Here is a 15496-nt window from a genome sequence, read left to right as displayed (position 1 = left end):
ATGGTCCGTGAAGCTGAACGAACCATTTCGGTCCTGTTCCGGTGCATCACGGAAAATTAATTTCATCGCGCGCAAATACCCACCTGAATGAACAACCAACGCATGTTGGCCGTTGCACATTTACCGCAGCGGGAGATATCTGTTCTAGCCTCCTCTCTCAGAGAGAAGCATGGTTGGATGAACATGTAGCTGATTCATCCGGTGCAGAAGAACCAGTTGCACATTGGTATTGATACGTCCTGACAGCTCCGTGCAACTTCGCTGATCGACACGCTGACCGCCTTTCTACGTGATGTGGCAAGGTAGTGTCAGTCTCGCAACGATCTGATATCATACACCTTCAACATCCAACATATATAAGTTATACGTGGCCAAGAGCATTCATTCTAGGCATCAAAACGTGTCTATCGACAACGAAGGACACGATCGAGCCGTGGAATGGATGGTATCGTCTGGCCTACTAGTAGGAAATGTCAAGGCGCTTTGAAGCATCGTCACGCTTCAACGCCACGTCGCAGATAGCAATGTAGCATTCGTGACCGTAGAAGTTCGCAATACTTTCTATAATGGTAATATCTATCCTTATAGATGACCAGACCAGACAAACGGGGTTGTCTGCTGCAGCTCGTATGTCGAGCTTCTCCTACTCTTTGTGATGCGTGAGACGTAAGGGACTCGCACAAGTGGTGGCACGAGACGTACAATCGATGCAAAGATGTGTCCGGCTGTCGTGTTTCGCGCTTCCACTAAACAGAGCATTCGGAAGATACTCTCAACACGCGGCGCCGGATTCAACCAAAGGGAATGCGATCAGATCGTCGTCGTCCCAGCGACGAGCGTACGCGAGGCGTCGCTGCCGTTGTTCCTGTGTTCGGCTGGCTGATCCCCTCAATTCTCTCAACGGAGAGCGTTGGGGGCTGGGGCTAGACATACCTTTTGTACAGAATGGCGCCCGACTGGCCCCTCGTCGGCGGAGGAGGGAAGGAGCTCAGAGCGGTGAGTTTTCTGGTTGGTATTTTGAACTGTCGTCGCAAACCAATGAAGAGAAAACGATTCTGATAGGCGGAACACAATTCCTAGCGAGGGAAAAATTTTGGAAGATCTAGAAATGTCACGAGAAATAGTTTACTCGTTGGACTTCGGATTCAACTTACCAACATTCGGCAATTGGGACTTGGGGGGAAATCTTCATACAGGCCCGCTGATATGTCATTATTCATGATCAAGACTTCGTCCTGAAGGTTATGACTCGATCTGTGAAGATTACCAATCCCGCCAAAGCCGCCACTGTAACGGCTGGAACGGTCGGAACGCTATGGATCCCGTCTCGACCAGTGTGTACTTCGATAGCATTCGTAAGATACAGTGCCATCTGTGGATGCGAGCACGAGTAGCGTCGATAGTCGACAGTCAACAGGAGCAAGGGTTTCTCGGTGTTGGGAAAGAGCACAGCTGGAAAACATCGGAAGGAGGAGCGTGTAATGTAGGTAAGTGGATGTCAAAATTTGAAAAGACATCTGCCAGACGAGCAAGTCCACTTGTTATATTATCCATCCGTGCAGTCCAATGGATATCAGACGGCTACTGTTTCCAGCTCGGCTTGAGTGGCTTGAATAAGAGTTCACATTCAACCAGGAGCCAGACCCGCTTTGCGCGACCAGATTGTCCACGGTTCGTTCTTCCAGCCTACCAAATGGGCTGGATTGAGGCTCATGCATTTTTACCTTCTCGTCTTTTCTTTCCTTCCCCCCAGAGCCCAATCATCTCGTAGTCTAGAGGGCAATACCACTACATATTCGTTTTGCGTTTTTATATCCAACTGAGTTAAGAGGGGGAGGGGAGGAATGGAAAAGACAAAAGGACCGGAAAGAGGAAAATATGTACCAGCCCATTATTACTCTTGTTGTCTCCTAACCTGTTTCGGGCTGACATGGGCCTTTCCCCCAATGGATTTGTCTTATGTATGATTTCCAAATAGTTTAATTTTCTTAGCTCGCTAGTAGACTTGCACCTTTTGATACTCCTCCCCCTTGGGTGCTCAACGGCCGTTCTCTTCTGAAGAGGAAGATGGACGACGAACAGCGTCCTCCGCGTCGTCCATCACCAGCAGTCAATCAACTTGTCGGCAATCTTGCCAGTTTCCCGCCGCTATCAGATTCTTCTGCTTCTTCCGTTCCTCTTGTTGGTGTTACAGGCATAGCGGGGGACCCTCGATTTCGTGCGCCTAATGAACAACAACACCACCACCAACACCAACACCCCTCCTCCCTAAGCCGAGCAGGAGGAGGCACCGCCAAAGTGGCCATCCCCAGGGCTGCGAATCTGGTAGAGCAGGCAAACTTAAACAAACGGGTTGGTCATGCCTGTGAATCTTGTCGAGACCAAAAGACCAAGTGTAGTGGCGATCGTCCAACATGTCAGCGGTGTCAAGACCTTGGCCTGACCTGTCTTTATGGTGATCGCAAGCGAGAACGAACAGCAAAGTCACTAACCCAACATCCCTGTTTTGTCCTTTATTTTTATCGCTGATAGTTGGGAATTATATCGTTGACTAACATATTGGTTTTATTCCAATAGGCAACTCAGAGATCTTTCGAAGCAGGTGCAAGAATATGAACAACTTTTCTGTGACTTGCAACCAAAACTTGATTCCGACGACAGTCAACTCGTCCAAGACCTCTTGTCTAAAGTAGGTTACTTATGCTCTTGGCGATTTATCTTTTTGACGGTTCCCCTTTTCTTCTTCCACTCCTTCTCCTCCATGCGTCCCCTATACTGCCGCCACAGCAACATCCTAACGTAGCCTCTGTAGTATAAGCTTGATGGAGATGGACCCTTGGTTGAAGAAACATCAACAACACCCGTGACTCGATCTGGTCCATCGGAATCGGGTCATTCGGAAGCAGACTTTTCTACAGGATACCCGGCCGCGCGACCCATTGTGATCAGCTTCCTGAGCGGTGCCGACTACACGGAGGAAGACTTTAACCGCAATGAACGTTCCAAAGCCCTCGGTTTCGTGGGGAAACACTCGGAGACCTCGTGGCTATACCATCTCAAGCGCGATCTGGAATCCAACGCCTCGCCCTTGCCTACAAGCAGCGACGCCAACCCATCGAGCGTACCGGATGATCAGGATCGTAACGCGATTGCGTCCGTGACTTACTTTTTAGACGACGAAGATATCCCTATCCTCGAGGACGCGGAACCATTGGCTCGACCACCACAGGCTGTTGCGAATAGTTTGGTGCAGAACTTCTTTACCACCGTGCATCCGACGTTCCCCATCATAGTGCCGGAGACATTTGTTCGCCAGGTGAATACGTTCTACACAAGTTCCTTTGTTCGGCCTGGTCGTAGATGGCTGGCTATCTTGAATCTGGTATTTGCGACATCGTCGCGATGTTTCCATCATCAGATGCAGCCGAATTCGACGGTGGCAAATGATGAGACTTTATTGTACTTTTCACGTGCGTGGAAACTTGGCATGCAACCTAATGCGCTTCTGGATCATCCGGATTTGCAGCAAGTGCAAATTGAGGGATTGCTGGCGATATTTTTGCTAGCATTAGGACATGTCAATAGGTATGCATTGATTACAAAAGTCGTGATTTGAGCAAATGGCTGACACAGGGAACCCCTAGGGCATGGAGAATATGCGGCATTGCGATCCGCTCGGCTACTGCGATGGGCCTAAATCTACGCAGCGAGAGCAACTACGTGACACTACCGTCAAAAGAATCGCGCTACAAAGTCTGGTGGTCTCTCTACACCCTCGAGACCATCCTCGGTAACATGACCGGTCGACCTTTGAACCTGGACAGCGACTTTTGCACCACTCCGTTACCCGTCCCCTTTGAGGAACACGAATACAACGAGGCAGAGGTGATACGAATCATGACAGACCACAAAACCCGAAACAATCTTCTCGCACATGTCATTACGCGGCCCGTTGGGGAGATGCCGGCAGCAGGGGATGTGCAATCCGTTCGAAACGCGATGGATATACTAAACCCGAACATGGCGCTCTACTTTGTATGCTACGTTGATCTTACCCGAATCATGCGAGAGATCGTGGAGACTCTATACGCCCCCGAGATCGTCCAGAATTCAGCGCGGGATGCCGAAGCCGCCATTACAGACGCAAACGCCAAACTAGAAAAATGGCTGTCCAAATTACCCGCCGGATTCCGTATTGTGGAAGAAGGAGGAGGAGGAGGAGGATCCCTCGTGACGCATGATCGATATAGTCTCAGTCTTGCGCTACATTACTACAGTGCCACGATCTTAGCCTGCAAGCCATGTCTACATTACTTTGATAAGCCGTCCAGCTCTTCCTCCGGAGATAGCAGTTTCTATACCTACGTCGCCGCTTCCTGCGTCCAGGCCGCCTGCCGGATGTTAGATCTCTTCCCGGCCGAGTTTGATGGTACATGGTTAAACCAAGTCGCACCCTGGTGGTGCATGCTCCACTACACCGTGCAAGCCACTGCCGTTCTTCTAATAGACTTCTCGCTTTGCCATCCCGGATCCATCCCAGAGGCCTCAATACAGGCGCTGGAAAAGGCGGCAAGTTGGCTGAATGAGATGGCGCGAATAGATTTGGCTTCTCGACGTGCTTGTGTTGTTTGTGGTGCGTTGTTGGCGAAGCTTTCGGGGGTGGTGGGAAACAGGGCTGGTGTTGCTGAAGAGGCGGTTGGATCTCGTTCTGAAGTAGGCCTATATCGCTGATCTCCTGCAATTGCCGAAAATCTGTTTGGCTGTAGAGAGCAAAATCTCAAGTGATGCTAATCGTTCTCAGGACGAGACGTGATTTTGATAGATTTCCTTCTTTGCGAAGCAAAAAAGAAGAAAATGTCAACGATCTAAGGTGGTTATATAAAAGATCCTTTTGTTCAGCAGGAGAGGTTTGGTGTATCACGTGTTGACCTTAACAAATGATAATTCATCCGGTATAGAGAGTATGATATCTCATGTGTCCGACAAGAGGGGGAATCTTTTGGGCATGCAACAGACAGCAAACACCGACCAACCCATCCACCGGCCGGTACTCACCACCTCAAAACGACATAGTCACCCTGCCACGCATTTGGCCTCCAAGGGGACTCGCCCTTTCAAGCGTTTGTTCCTGCATCCGCTTCTTTCCCTTGCCGAAGTGATCGAACTTCCCTAGCATCTTATATCAAAGTACACGAAATATAGTATAAAGCCTTGATTCGTTGTTATGTTTTACATCCCGAGTCATGTCAAATCACGTTTCTTTTTCCATGCATCATGTCATCTATCATTTTGTTTTCAAATCAGGCATAGAGTGTGGGCACCAATAGAGTGTGTGTGGCGTTGCATCAATACGAGTACCTATTTCCTAATTCCTATCCTGTTCTTCGATATGGCATGGACATATTCGGGGTGGGAAGTGAGACAATGAACCAGATCGAAATACTACATTTGGAAGGTGAGAGAGAGCGATGAAAAGTCGGAAAAGAATTGAGAGAGAAAGACAATGGGAGCACTTGAACATAACTAAGTTACGTAACTTAGTTACTAACTAGTTAGTTACCTGTATTAGGTAATAGATATACATATCTCCTAAGTTAGTTAACTAGTTATAAACTTATATCCGTTACGGACACAGTATATACACTATCATCTTGCATAACAACTTGAATTCTCCTTATCCTGCTTTTTACTTTGTAAATCTGAATGGGATCGCAGATGATGTATGAAGTGCTATATATAGTACTAATGTAGGTACAAATTTGTATGTACTTAGGTAGGCTTATTATACGTATATTGGCTAATTCAATTAGGTGATTGCGTAAACTCTTAGGAGCGTTAAGCTCAATATGGAGTATATTACGAAGTAGTTAATATTTGTTGATGGACTGGGTTGTCACCGATACATCCAGTCTCTTGTATGTACAGTGACTTTGTATGTGCTCAGTACCTACGGAGATGTACCGCTAATGTCACCGTTACTTCCAGGAACTTACCGAACTGTGGTTGACCTAGCCTCAAAGCCCCAAGGGCTTGTGGTAAAACTGTAGCAGATTTGCTACCAGAAATTTCGTAAGAAAATGATTTCCTATCTTAATTTTTTTCGATCACATAATGTCTGTGTTTGTCCTGCCACAATTGAAGAACGCGAAAAACAATACAGTTATGCAGGGGCTGTTAGGGTAACTATAAAGTGGTGAGTAAGTATAGATAACTATGGAAGATCGCAGCACATGTGACATTACCCCTGCTGCTCGATCAGCAGAAAAATTCCTGTAGCAAAGATAACCAGTTTTCCTGTTCCTGTGTGGTTATTGTTTTCCCCAGCCCCAGTTCCCCTGTTACCTGCTTACGCGTGCCCTCTTTATAGTACGTACTCTACTACGTAGTCATTTGAATTGCCGACGGGATCCAAATCTTAGATTAGATTGAGTTGTGTGGAGAAACCGTTGCCCTGTAACCCTGTACCTAGTAAACTCTGTCATATAGACTAGAAATTAGTGGAAAGGGAGCCAACCGACAAGTAAAATAAATATTATTGGTTTACGCATGTGACTAGCCTCGATTTAGAATACTTCTTATGGGTCCAGGGTCATCCGATACTATGCTTCCATGGTCCAGTCCATGATCATCTCCAGATTGTCTGTCTACGGAGTAGTATCCATACATAGTACAGTACATTTGATCCGATTAGGGCACCCCAGCCTCGGTAAGTGCCAACGAAAATCTGGGGTATCCGGAGCCATCGAATCAGCGGCCGGAATGTCCCATCTTAAGTAATCGGACATCCAATAACTTAGTTAACTAACCAAGTGAGTTAACTGGCAAGCATTGGTCACAACCCTAATGTGGCTTTGTTGTTGTTGTTGTTGTTGTTGTTGTTGTTGTTATTTGTCATATTCTTTAAATAACAGTTATTACTGTACGTACAGAATGTATTCATCTTACGTACAGCTACGACGTGGCACGCTCAAATGGTGACTGACTGGCGTGCTGGACAACTCCATGGATCAATCAGATTGTTACTTTCCCTACGTTCAGAAGTTTGTGGCGAGGAAAATCTAGCCATAAGCCACTCGAGCCATGGCAATCTAGATCACATGTCTCAGTCTAAATTTTGCTACAGCTCTTTGATCTAGTCGTCTACTTAGTGTTGAGAATACTCATCCGGGATATCTTCACCTTCCTCATTCGACCCGGGTTCGGAAGGACTCATTACGGTTGTAACCTTCTGTTTCTTATTTTATCTAAGTTTATTAGAAATTAGTCGAAAGGAGACAATGTAAGACAACGTGGTAGCCACTTCTGGACAAAGATCACCCTCAACAGATAAACTTGATTCTAAAAATGAACTTACAACCAATCAAGTCCTCGACAGATCCTCAAACAAGTCAATGACACTCTGATCGAGTCGGAATATTTGCCCCTCGATCCCGGGCTTAAGAATGGTGAACTACTAGCCCACTATGGTGCCAAAGAGCCCCATTCAATACCCGACTCAGCCTATAGGATAAGACAATATACTTTATCAGGCTTGGTCCATTCTATGGTCCTTGTACCTGACTACGTACTCTAGTGAGTGGAGGTCCTTTCAGAGTTCATATTTATGTGGAGCCTCGGCTGGTAGGTGATGTCGGGGGTGGGCCATTGACAATGTAACGGGGAGAGCTGGCATATGATCGGCGTGCCGTGGCGCCTTCTTGGGGTATATATAAGACTTGTCTGTTCCTATCCTGTCTACTCTCGAAAGCTACATCACTACAGCACTTCATAAATAATAATACACTCGTTAATCAACATGAAGTTCTTATCCTCCCTCGTCGTCCTCGGTCTTTCTGCCCAGGCTCTTGCAAGCCCTTACGTTGATCACCAGGCTACCAAGGACCAGCGTGATGTAAATGTTTTCAAGCAGGTCCTCGAACATATTAACCTCGATGTGCAGAAATTCGACCAGGATATCACTCAATACCAGGGCGGTGATCCCACAGTCCTTCTCGCTGACTCTAATGCTATTATCAAAACCACTGAGGAAGGCATTCAGAGAATCGGACCTCAGCCTCCCCTTAGTGTCACTGAGGCCCTTGCCCTTGTTGGCCCTGTTCAGGGTGTAAACAAGTTGATTATGAAGGCTGTCGATCACCTTATTGAAAAGAAGGATCCTCTTGTTGGTGGGGGTTATGGTCCTCAAGTCAAGGATAGTCTTGAGAGGCAGGCCCATGCTGCGAGTCAACTCAGCGAGTTAGTCTCCTCAAAGGTCCCTAGTCCACTCGCCCCAATTTCCAAACAGCTCTCCGATCAGGTCGCCAAAGCCCTCCAGAAAGGTATCCAAGCCTTCTCCATTAGCGCTCGCCAGGCCACCAAGGTAAAGCGTGAGGCCACCAAGGTCCAGCGTGATATTTCTGCTTTCCAGAAGGTCATCCGGGATATTAGCTTGGCTGTGAACAAGTTTAATGTTGATATTGAGCGTTACGTGGGCGGTGATGCTTCTCATCTTCTCGCTGACGGTAATGTACTTATCAAAGCTACTCTGGACGGCGTTCAGTCCCTCCAAAATGAGCCTCCGCTTAGCTCCATGGAAGCCCTTGCCCTTGTTGGCCCTGTTCAGGATTTAAGCAATCAAATCCTACTAGCTATTCAGAATCTTATTGGTAAGAAGGAACCTCTTGTTCAGGCTGGTTTTGGTGGTAAAGTCGAGAACAATCTTAGGCAACAGGAGGAGGCTGCCCAAAAACTCAGCGAATTGGTCTCCACAAAGGTCCCCCCCGAACTCGCCGACATTTCCCGACAGCTCTCCGATGGTATCGCTGCTGGCATCAAGAAAGGTATTGATGCCTTCGCCGGCACTGGCCCCGCCCCCACTACCAGTAGTACCCCCGAAGCCTCTACTGCTCCTGCTCCTGCTCCTGCTCCCTCCACTCCTCCTCAGACGCCTGAAGACACTCTTGTTCCTGCCACATCTACTCCTGCTCCTGGTCCCGCTCCCACTGCTCCTGATTCTTCCATGGTCTGGCCTACCTCTACCACTGCCTCTCCCGATGTGCAGCCTACCATCACCAGCTCTGGCACTTCGGTTCCTGCCGCGCCAACTGGCGGTAATTCTTCGCCCGCCGTCCCTGCTTTCACTGGTGCTGCCAGCGCTAACCAGGTCAGCGGCGCGGTTGGTCTTGCTGCCGGTCTCCTTGCTGTCCTTGCCTTTTAAATTCACTTTAAAGTAAACAGCATACATGAGAAATGGGGTTTTTTGTTTCTGCTTTTGGCAATCTGTGGAAGGTTTGCTCTGGAAAGATTTTACATATTTCTAATGTACATGTACTAGTCAAGATACCGATAGTCAAGCATTTAAAGAGTAATATATCTGAACTATCTTTACACAAACTACTCCTTTTTTCTCGTTGCTTACAGTGAGTAGTAGTGTAGTACTATGGTTATTCCTGTATATTATACGATGACCAATCAGTGTTGGCATAATGTATGGGCGATCGGATATTAGTGGGGCCGAGCGGAGCAGATTCGCCGCCGTTTTCTTTTTCTGAGACATCATCAGATCTGATCACACACACAATCTACTATGATGACCCATTCTTTGATACGGATAATTATCATAACTGGAATTAATTGTACGAACACCCCCTGCCAAGTCAACACTGCTCAGAGCTATCATGCAATGCATCCCTAGTCTTACAGATAGGATTGGAAATATCTCACATGATACATCTCATTCCATCACCAGAGTAATCATAGCAAGCAATATCAACCAGTCTCAAAGATCCCGGAGGCAAATATGGCAAAACAACTAATGGCACAGACGTTTGAATTCGTCACCTTTGAAGATGCGCATCGGGCCCGTAGCTATGCTATGCGGCAGTCATGGCGCAAGAGGAAGCAAAAGATCCTTCAACACCAAGAAGGGGAAGAAAAGAGCAGGAAAAATTGTCATGGACAAAAGTCGAAGCAAAAGCCGAGACAAAGAGCTCTGGTCGCTAAAGCATCTCCTAAACACGAGTCGATGGACTTGGATGACGGCTCCACGGCCTCGACAGTGAAGGATGTTGATTCCATGGACATTGAGGCGACAGAACTTAATAGCTCAAGCGAAGAGTCCGAGGTACTCAATATTAATGATAACGCAATATGCATCCCCTACGATTACGACCAATTACTTGACTTGTCCGACCAAGACATGCAAGATCTCGATGCCTTCTGGCAAGACGACCTAATGAACAAATATTACAACGAAATTATATCTGAAGAAGCTCCCATACTGGCTATGGATTACATACTATCGCCACTCGCTATAGATCCTTTCGACACGTTTCCAATCCGTCTGACAACCAGACACCACGAACTGCTTCACCACTGTACGTTTACCGCCACTTCCCCTTAGACAAAACAGCAAAGAAAAGCTAATGACTCCAGGGCTAACATCCCACGCCGCCATGATGTTCGACACGGATACCCCCTCATCACTTAACCTCAACTTTAACCCGATGCGTGACGTCTGGTTTCCGTTGGATTTATCAAACGCAGCATCCTTTTATGGTATGATGGCGCATGCGGCGGCCCATCTAGCTTATCTTCACGGCCAAAAAGATGCTGTCGAAGTCCTCAAATACAAATCCGAGGCTGTCTCATTGATTAATCACTGGATGCAGGATGAGAAGACGGCGTTGGGTGATGCAACATTTGCGGCTGTTGTGAGGTTACTTAGTTTTGAGGTGAGCTAATCCCTTATTCTCCAAATGTGTAAATCTCTTTTGCTGATGGTCTGTGTTAAAAAGAGGTATTGGGGTACGGAGGCAGTCTGGCGCATTCATCGCGATGGACTGGATAGAATGATTCAAGCGCGGGGGGGATTAGCATCGCTGAAGCAGAATTGGCGATTAGGGCTGGTACTACAGTTGTAAGTACTGCTTTCTTCACTTTTTACAAGGAGGACGACTGACTTGACAGAATATCATTAATGTCGAAACCATCGTGGTTCTATCCCTCCAACAACATATCCGAAATATCAGACTCCTTCAGCTATCTTCGCATCTCAGGACAAAGCACCCCTCTGCTCGAGCCTACTACCACCGCAGGCATCCGCATTCACAGCCACAGCAACTCCAAGAACTCCGAAATCTCAAAACTCCGCTCCTTGTGGCTCATTTCTTTTGTTCAAGACATGCGAAGTCTAATGGCTAATTCGAGCAATCTCCAATCCGTGGGTTTACGACATTACCACTCCATCTACGAAGCCATCACAATCTTGCGGAGCTCGTTTCTGGATAGTATGCGGAATGGAGACCATGCGTTGGCGAATGTCTATGAACATGATCGTATTGCATGTTTGTTCTATATTGGCATTATGATTCAGGAATGCGTTTCGTCAAAGTACCATAATACGATTGCCACCACTGCGACAAGCGCCACCGACAACAACAACAACACCGTCCCAATTTCTCCTTCCAGTCTACCAATGTGTACCGTCGGCGTTGAAGTAGACGAAAAATCATACGACCGCCTTGCAACCCTCGATAAAGCAATGCATGACCACAAATCGATCTGGATGGCGTCAATCCCGCAACTGGAAGGGTTTCTGTTGAATCATTTCATGAACCATTTGGGGAATGTAAATAGGGCAGAGTATGTGCTGCATATGACCGAGGTGTTGACATCCTTGAGTCGGGAGGCCAGGAATGGTGTTGAAAGGTGTTTGTTGGCTATGTTTGGGGGGAGGTTTGACAATATTGGGGCGGTGGGCAGTACCGGGACTGTTACTGAAGTTGATAGGGAGTGGACGGTTGATGAGTTATTGATGTCTATTCATGGTGGTTGATCCAATCAAGTCATTACACTATATTCTCTCTCTCTCTCTGAGGTAGATTACCGGCCCATCCAACCCCCATCCACAGTCAATATCTCCCCCGAAACATACAAACTCGCTCTCCCCGCCAAAAACACCGTCGGCCCCTTGAAATCCTCTGCATTTCCCCATCTCCCCGCCGGAATCCTGACCAAAATCTGCTCCGCTCTTGTCGGATTGTTTATCAGCGCCTCATTCATATCCGTAGCTATATACCCCGGCGCAATCGCATTTACATTTACGCCTTTACTTGCCCATTCATTCGACAGGGCCTTTGTGAGTTGCGCAATTCCGCCTTTGGCACTTGCGTAAGCGGGAACGGTGATGCCGCCTTGGAATGAGACCAAAGAGGCGACATTGATGATGCTTCCTCTGTAGCCGCCGCCGGGAGAGGTGGATTCTGTGCCTGGGAAGGGCGGGCGGGTAAGCATGTAAGCGCCGATGTCGCGGCAGAGAGTGAAGACTGTTGTGAGGTTGACTTGTAGGACCTGTCAAAGGATATATCATATCGTCAGCACAGAATTTAATTAAACTATGTTTGAAGGATATGTTTTATTGGCTCACCTCGTCCCAATCACTATCCGGAAACTTCTCCGCGGGATGTCTCCTCTGAATACCGGCACAAGTAATCAGAATCGAGACATCGTGTCCATCCGCAAGAACCTTTTTGGTGAGACCAGACACGTCCTCGCGAGAGGACAGGTCGGCTGTGTAGATGAATGCTTTGCGGCCTAGGGATTCGATTGTTTGTTTCGTCTGTTGGCTTGATGTGTCTCTCTGTTTTTTTTTTTTTTTTTTGTTTCGGTCTGTCAATATTTGTGCCACTCACTCTTTACAACAAAAGGTAAAGGTAGAAGAAAGAGGGATTATCTACCTGAACTAGAATGACATCGGCGCCAGCTTCGGCCAGGGCAATGGCCATTTGGGCCCCGATCCCGCGAGTGCCGCCCGTCACCAGAGCGGTGCGATTTTCGAGGGAGAAGAGGGATGGAATTGACATTTTGTCTGTCTGTATTTCTGTCTGACAGTTTTGCTTGGATATAAACAGGGAAGATTGAGAAAGTACTAAATAAACATGTCTGAACGAAACAAGCTACGTATATAATTTTGTTTGATAGTTCTCCCCCACCATAATCCCTGTGATCACACCCAAAATCCTTTGTCCATGCACCGGATCTTCCCCCCTGTCGTCTTCTACTCTTCTCCGCAGTGGGGATGGGATGATGCATTCATGAATAAATTGCTCCCCCACGTTTGTCGGCATATGGATTTGCCGTTTCGCATTTCTTTCCGATGGCGTGTTTATTACTTCATCGCCGGTTGACATGACCATACCGATAGAATTAATGCTATAGGTAGGTATTAGCTTTTGGTATCTATGGGTACAATTGAAGCTTGCTTTTGATAACTCATCGTTTTAAATCTAACCGTAGCCCAAGTCTATATATTCATTATCATAGGAAATTAAACTAAACTAAACTAAACTACCACTCGCGAATACCCCCATCAGGACCATAAAACTCTTTACACTGCCACGGCTCCGTCTCCTTCGCAATCTTCCTCACCAAATCCTCATCAATCTCAATACCCAACCCAGCTCCCGTAGGCGCCTTGACATATCCCTCCTCAATAGCAAACACAGACTGGTCTTTGAGATATGTATTCAAATCAATATCTCCAGCCTCAACGTTGTAGTGCATGCCCAACGACATTTCTTGAATCACGAAATTGGGTATGTTGAGGGCAACCTGAACCGATGCAGCAAACGCAATGGGTCCCAGAGGACAATGAGGCGCAATAGCGACGTCGTATGCCTCCGCGATATTAGCAATGCGGCGCGTCTCACTGATGCCGCCTGCATGCGCAATATCCGGCTGCAGGATATCGACTGAATGATCTTCCAAGAACTTCTTAACGTCCCACCTGGTATACAACCGCTCGCCGAACGCGATGGGGATGGTGGTCAGTCCGGAAAGCTGCTTGATAGCTTCAGGATGCTCGCAGAGCAAAGGCTCTTCAATGAAGAGAGGGCGATGCGGCTCAAGGGCCTTGGCCAGTTGTTTGGCCATGGGTTTGTGGAGACGGCCGTGGAAGTCGAGGCCTGCGTCGAGACCAAGGGCCTTGACGGCTTTGAGGCGCTCAACGGTGCTGTCGAGGACGGAGGGGGAGTCGACCCAGTTTACGTCTTCGGTGGCGTTCATTTTGATGCATTTCAGGCCTTGGGCGATGCGTGCTTTGCTATTTTTAGTCAATTCAAATTAGCTTTTTTTTCTTCTTTCTTTTTCCTGAGTGAGCTGAAGGACGACAACGTACGCAGCAACTTCGACATCAGCGGGGCGATCACCGCCAATCCAAGCGTACACCTGCACCTTATTACGCACTTTTCCGCCTAGAAGTTGGTAGACTGGAACACCGAGATTACGACCCTTCAAGTCCCAAAGCGCAATATCAATACCAGAAAGAGCGGACATGAAGACGGGACCACCGCGGTAGAATCCAAGACGCCAGATTGTTTGCCAGATGTGCTCAATGTCACTTTTCTCAAATTCATTAGCTGTTTATGTCGGAAAAACAGAGAACAAAAAAAAAAAGGGGAAGTGAAGAGGGACGCACTCAGCTTCATATCCAATCAATCGAGTAATCATCTCGTCTAGAGCACCTTCGACAGCAAGGTCGTGGCCCTCCAGTGTGCCCTCTCCCCAGCCATATCCACCCTTTTCATCGGTGATTTTGACAAAAAGCCAGCGCGGCTTGACGCGGAAGTATTCAATTGATTTTATCTTAGCCATTGTATAATAATAACAAGTGTAGAAACAAATTAATAGGATGAGAGAATTGTAATGAAATAGGAAAACAGGAAAAATAAAAGGAACACAAACAGAGTTGGGGAAAGGCGTGGGTTTATAACGAAAGCTTTTGGGGCCTGGACTTTGGCCGTCTACCAAGGTATAAGCAGTTAAGCTAATTCACAGTTTCTACGTACCGCTCATCTGACCACTACCTAGTTTTAATTTACAATACAGCACTTCGGACCAGATCGTCATACGGAGCTGAAATTGCTTCACAAAACTTGACCACATTGGAAGTCCCCCAAATGGCATGCCGCAAGGAAAGCACGGGGGGGGCATCGGCCGAGCTCATGCGGGGGTGTGTTGGGGTAGAATAAGATAAACCCCCGCAGATCAAATTGTTACGGAGTCGCAGACGGGTAAATGGAGAGAGTACACAGTATCATCACTCTAAGCTACGTGTTGTGCTCTGTGTACTACGTATGGCATTGACGTTGATTAATGTAAAAAGATCCCACGCGCTGCCAAGACCGATACCTAAAGTACAGGTACATGTCCCGATTAGGAATTTTTTAAGGACGTAGCGTGGGGGTGCCGGCCGTATTTCGCGGGGTAAAAACATCGGATCAGACACCGACTGAGCTCAGAACGGTGGGAGACGGTGGCAAGTGAGTGGACGCCAAATGGCCGCGCTGGAATAATCTTGGGTACGAAAATATGTTTACAGCGTGTTGTTGTATATGTTGTGTACAGTCTTGGAACGTTTGAATCATAAGTGTATAGTAACATACTATATGGGTAATCTATCGTAACCACAAAATAGCTAAAAAAAGAAAAAAAAAAAAAAAAAAAAAAAAAAAGATCA

General features: G+C 47.2%; 5 protein-coding genes across 5 annotated transcripts; 3 read left to right on the top strand and 2 right to left on the bottom strand.

Moving 5' to 3' along the window:
• Positions 1-2067: 2067 nt before the first annotated feature.
• On the top strand, positions 2068-4813 carry EYB26_009479 (uncharacterized protein; the record flags this gene model as incomplete). Its single annotated transcript, XM_054268729.1, has 5 exons — positions 2068-2483; positions 2578-2689; positions 2813-3585; positions 3645-4713; positions 4802-4813. The coding sequence occupies 5 exons, from the start codon at positions 2068-2070 to the stop codon at positions 4811-4813; spliced, it is 2382 nt and encodes a 793-aa protein (XP_054124704.1).
• A 2982-nt stretch (positions 4814-7795) lies between these two features.
• On the top strand, positions 7796-9196 carry EYB26_009478 (uncharacterized protein; the record flags this gene model as incomplete). Its single annotated transcript, XM_054268728.1, has 1 exon — positions 7796-9196. One exon carries the CDS (start codon positions 7796-7798, stop codon positions 9194-9196), a length of 1401 nt encoding a protein of 466 aa, XP_054124703.1.
• Positions 9197-9778: 582 nt separating this feature from the next.
• EYB26_009477 (uncharacterized protein) lies at positions 9779-11815 on the top strand (the record flags this gene model as incomplete). Its single annotated transcript, XM_054268727.1, has 4 exons — positions 9779-10355; positions 10414-10712; positions 10776-10897; positions 10948-11815. 4 exons carry the CDS (start codon positions 9779-9781, stop codon positions 11813-11815), a joined length of 1866 nt encoding a protein of 621 aa, XP_054124702.1.
• Positions 11816-11862: 47 nt separating this feature from the next.
• On the bottom strand, positions 11863-12842 carry EYB26_009476 (uncharacterized protein; the record flags this gene model as incomplete). The annotated part of the gene is made up of 3 exons (XM_054268726.1): positions 11863-12330; positions 12407-12619; positions 12717-12842. 3 exons carry the CDS (start codon positions 12840-12842, stop codon positions 11863-11865), a joined length of 807 nt encoding a protein of 268 aa, XP_054124701.1.
• Positions 12843-13326: 484 nt separating this feature from the next.
• Positions 13327-14631, bottom strand: EYB26_009475 (uncharacterized protein; the record flags this gene model as incomplete). The annotated part of the gene is made up of 3 exons (XM_054268725.1): positions 13327-14080; positions 14156-14377; positions 14456-14631. 3 exons carry the CDS (start codon positions 14629-14631, stop codon positions 13327-13329), a joined length of 1152 nt encoding a protein of 383 aa, XP_054124700.1.
• Positions 14632-15496: the final 865 nt, after the last annotated feature.

Source organism: Talaromyces marneffei, chromosome 8, assembly GCF_009556855.1.
Source record: "Talaromyces marneffei chromosome 8, complete sequence".
NCBI lineage: Eukaryota > Fungi > Ascomycota > Eurotiomycetes > Eurotiales > Trichocomaceae > Talaromyces > Talaromyces marneffei.
This window is presented reverse-complemented; position numbering and strand designations above follow the sequence as displayed.